The sequence below is a fragment of the Cicer arietinum genome, chromosome 6 (genome assembly GCF_000331145.2).
Source record: "Cicer arietinum cultivar CDC Frontier isolate Library 1 chromosome 6, Cicar.CDCFrontier_v2.0, whole genome shotgun sequence".
In the NCBI taxonomy this organism is placed as follows: domain Eukaryota; kingdom Viridiplantae; phylum Streptophyta; class Magnoliopsida; order Fabales; family Fabaceae; genus Cicer; species Cicer arietinum.
In genome coordinates, this window is record NC_021165.2 from 36,365,484 (window position 1) to 36,366,741 (window position 1,258).

General features: G+C 37.8%; 1 protein-coding gene across 1 annotated transcript; it reads right to left on the reverse strand.

Moving 5' to 3' along the window:
- Positions 1-143: 143 nt before the first annotated feature.
- On the reverse strand, positions 144-565 carry LOC140920717 (uncharacterized). The gene is made up of 2 exons (XM_073369534.1): positions 429-565; positions 144-360 (listed from the first exon to the last, which is right to left on the reverse strand). Exons 1-2 carry the CDS (start codon positions 563-565, stop codon positions 144-146), a joined length of 354 nt encoding a protein of 117 aa, XP_073225635.1.
- Positions 566-1,258: the final 693 nt, after the last annotated feature.

Here is a 1,258-nt window from a genome sequence, read left to right on the forward strand (position 1 = left end):
AGTCTATGCAGTTCCATCTCATGCTCTCTTAGTTTTCCAAATAGTGTGGCAATTGACATGCTACCAAGGTCTTTTGATTCTGCTATGGCAGTGATCTTTGGCTGCCACTCTCTGGTCAAGCACCTCATCACTTTGCTGATTTGCTACTCATTGTCAATCACCTTACCAAGAGCATTTAGATTATTGACTATGTGAGTAAATCTTGTCTGCATATCATTAACTGACTCATCTTTCTTCATGTTGAACAGCTTATACTCATGCATTAGCGTGTTGATTCCGGCCCTTTTTATATCTGTTGTTCCTTCATGCGTTTGTTGCAATGTGTCCCACATCTCCTTGGCAGTTTTGCAGTTAGACACCCTGAAAAATTCGTCAGCGCTTAAAGCAGAGGTAATAATGTTTTTAGCCTTAGCATTGTATCCTCAGACCAATCTGATCTGGGTTTTGGGATTGATGAATCACCTGTGCTAGCTATGGTTGGCACATAGGGACCATCTATTACTGCTTCTAGAATATCAAGACTACATGCTTCAAGAAAAATTAACATCCTCTCTTTCCAATACATATAGGCAGCCCCATTAAATGCAGGGGCCTAGCCAAGGATGCACCTTCTCCCAGAAATTCTACAGAGGTCATTTTCTTTTATGAGAGTTACTCTGAAAAGATCAGGCTCTGATACCAATTGTAGGAAATTATGGCCTCTATTTGTTAAAAAATATATGAGAAATGTATTTACTAATCTTATAAGATTATTAATCAGAGTAACAATGATCGTTTGCGGAATTTATTCAGGAACAAAGATTCACAGTTGCATGAATTATCAATATAAGAGTACAGATACAATGCTTATTCAGAATATTAATCAATACAGAAATTCACCAATACAAACATTCAAGAATAAGCATTCAAGCAATATCAAAATAAGAAGAAAGGATAAGAAAATCATGCACCAGGTTATACTGGTTCGGCTATCTGTTTGATAGCATACATCCAGTCCTGAAATCCAAACCAGATTTCAGCCTTTCCAATAGAATCGACTTGAGTATGTTTTACAGATTGTCCAGCTCACACATGGCCTATCTATCCAACTCACTCGCTTCTATCACAACGCCACCTTATCCCTAGAGTTACTCGCCAAACTCTCACGAGATCAAGATGAGACTTCTTCTTGATGAACACACGCACCAACAAAGATAGTCACTAGTTTACACTACTGGATTTCCAGAACTTTCTTTACATATTGTTTTTACAGAAAAGA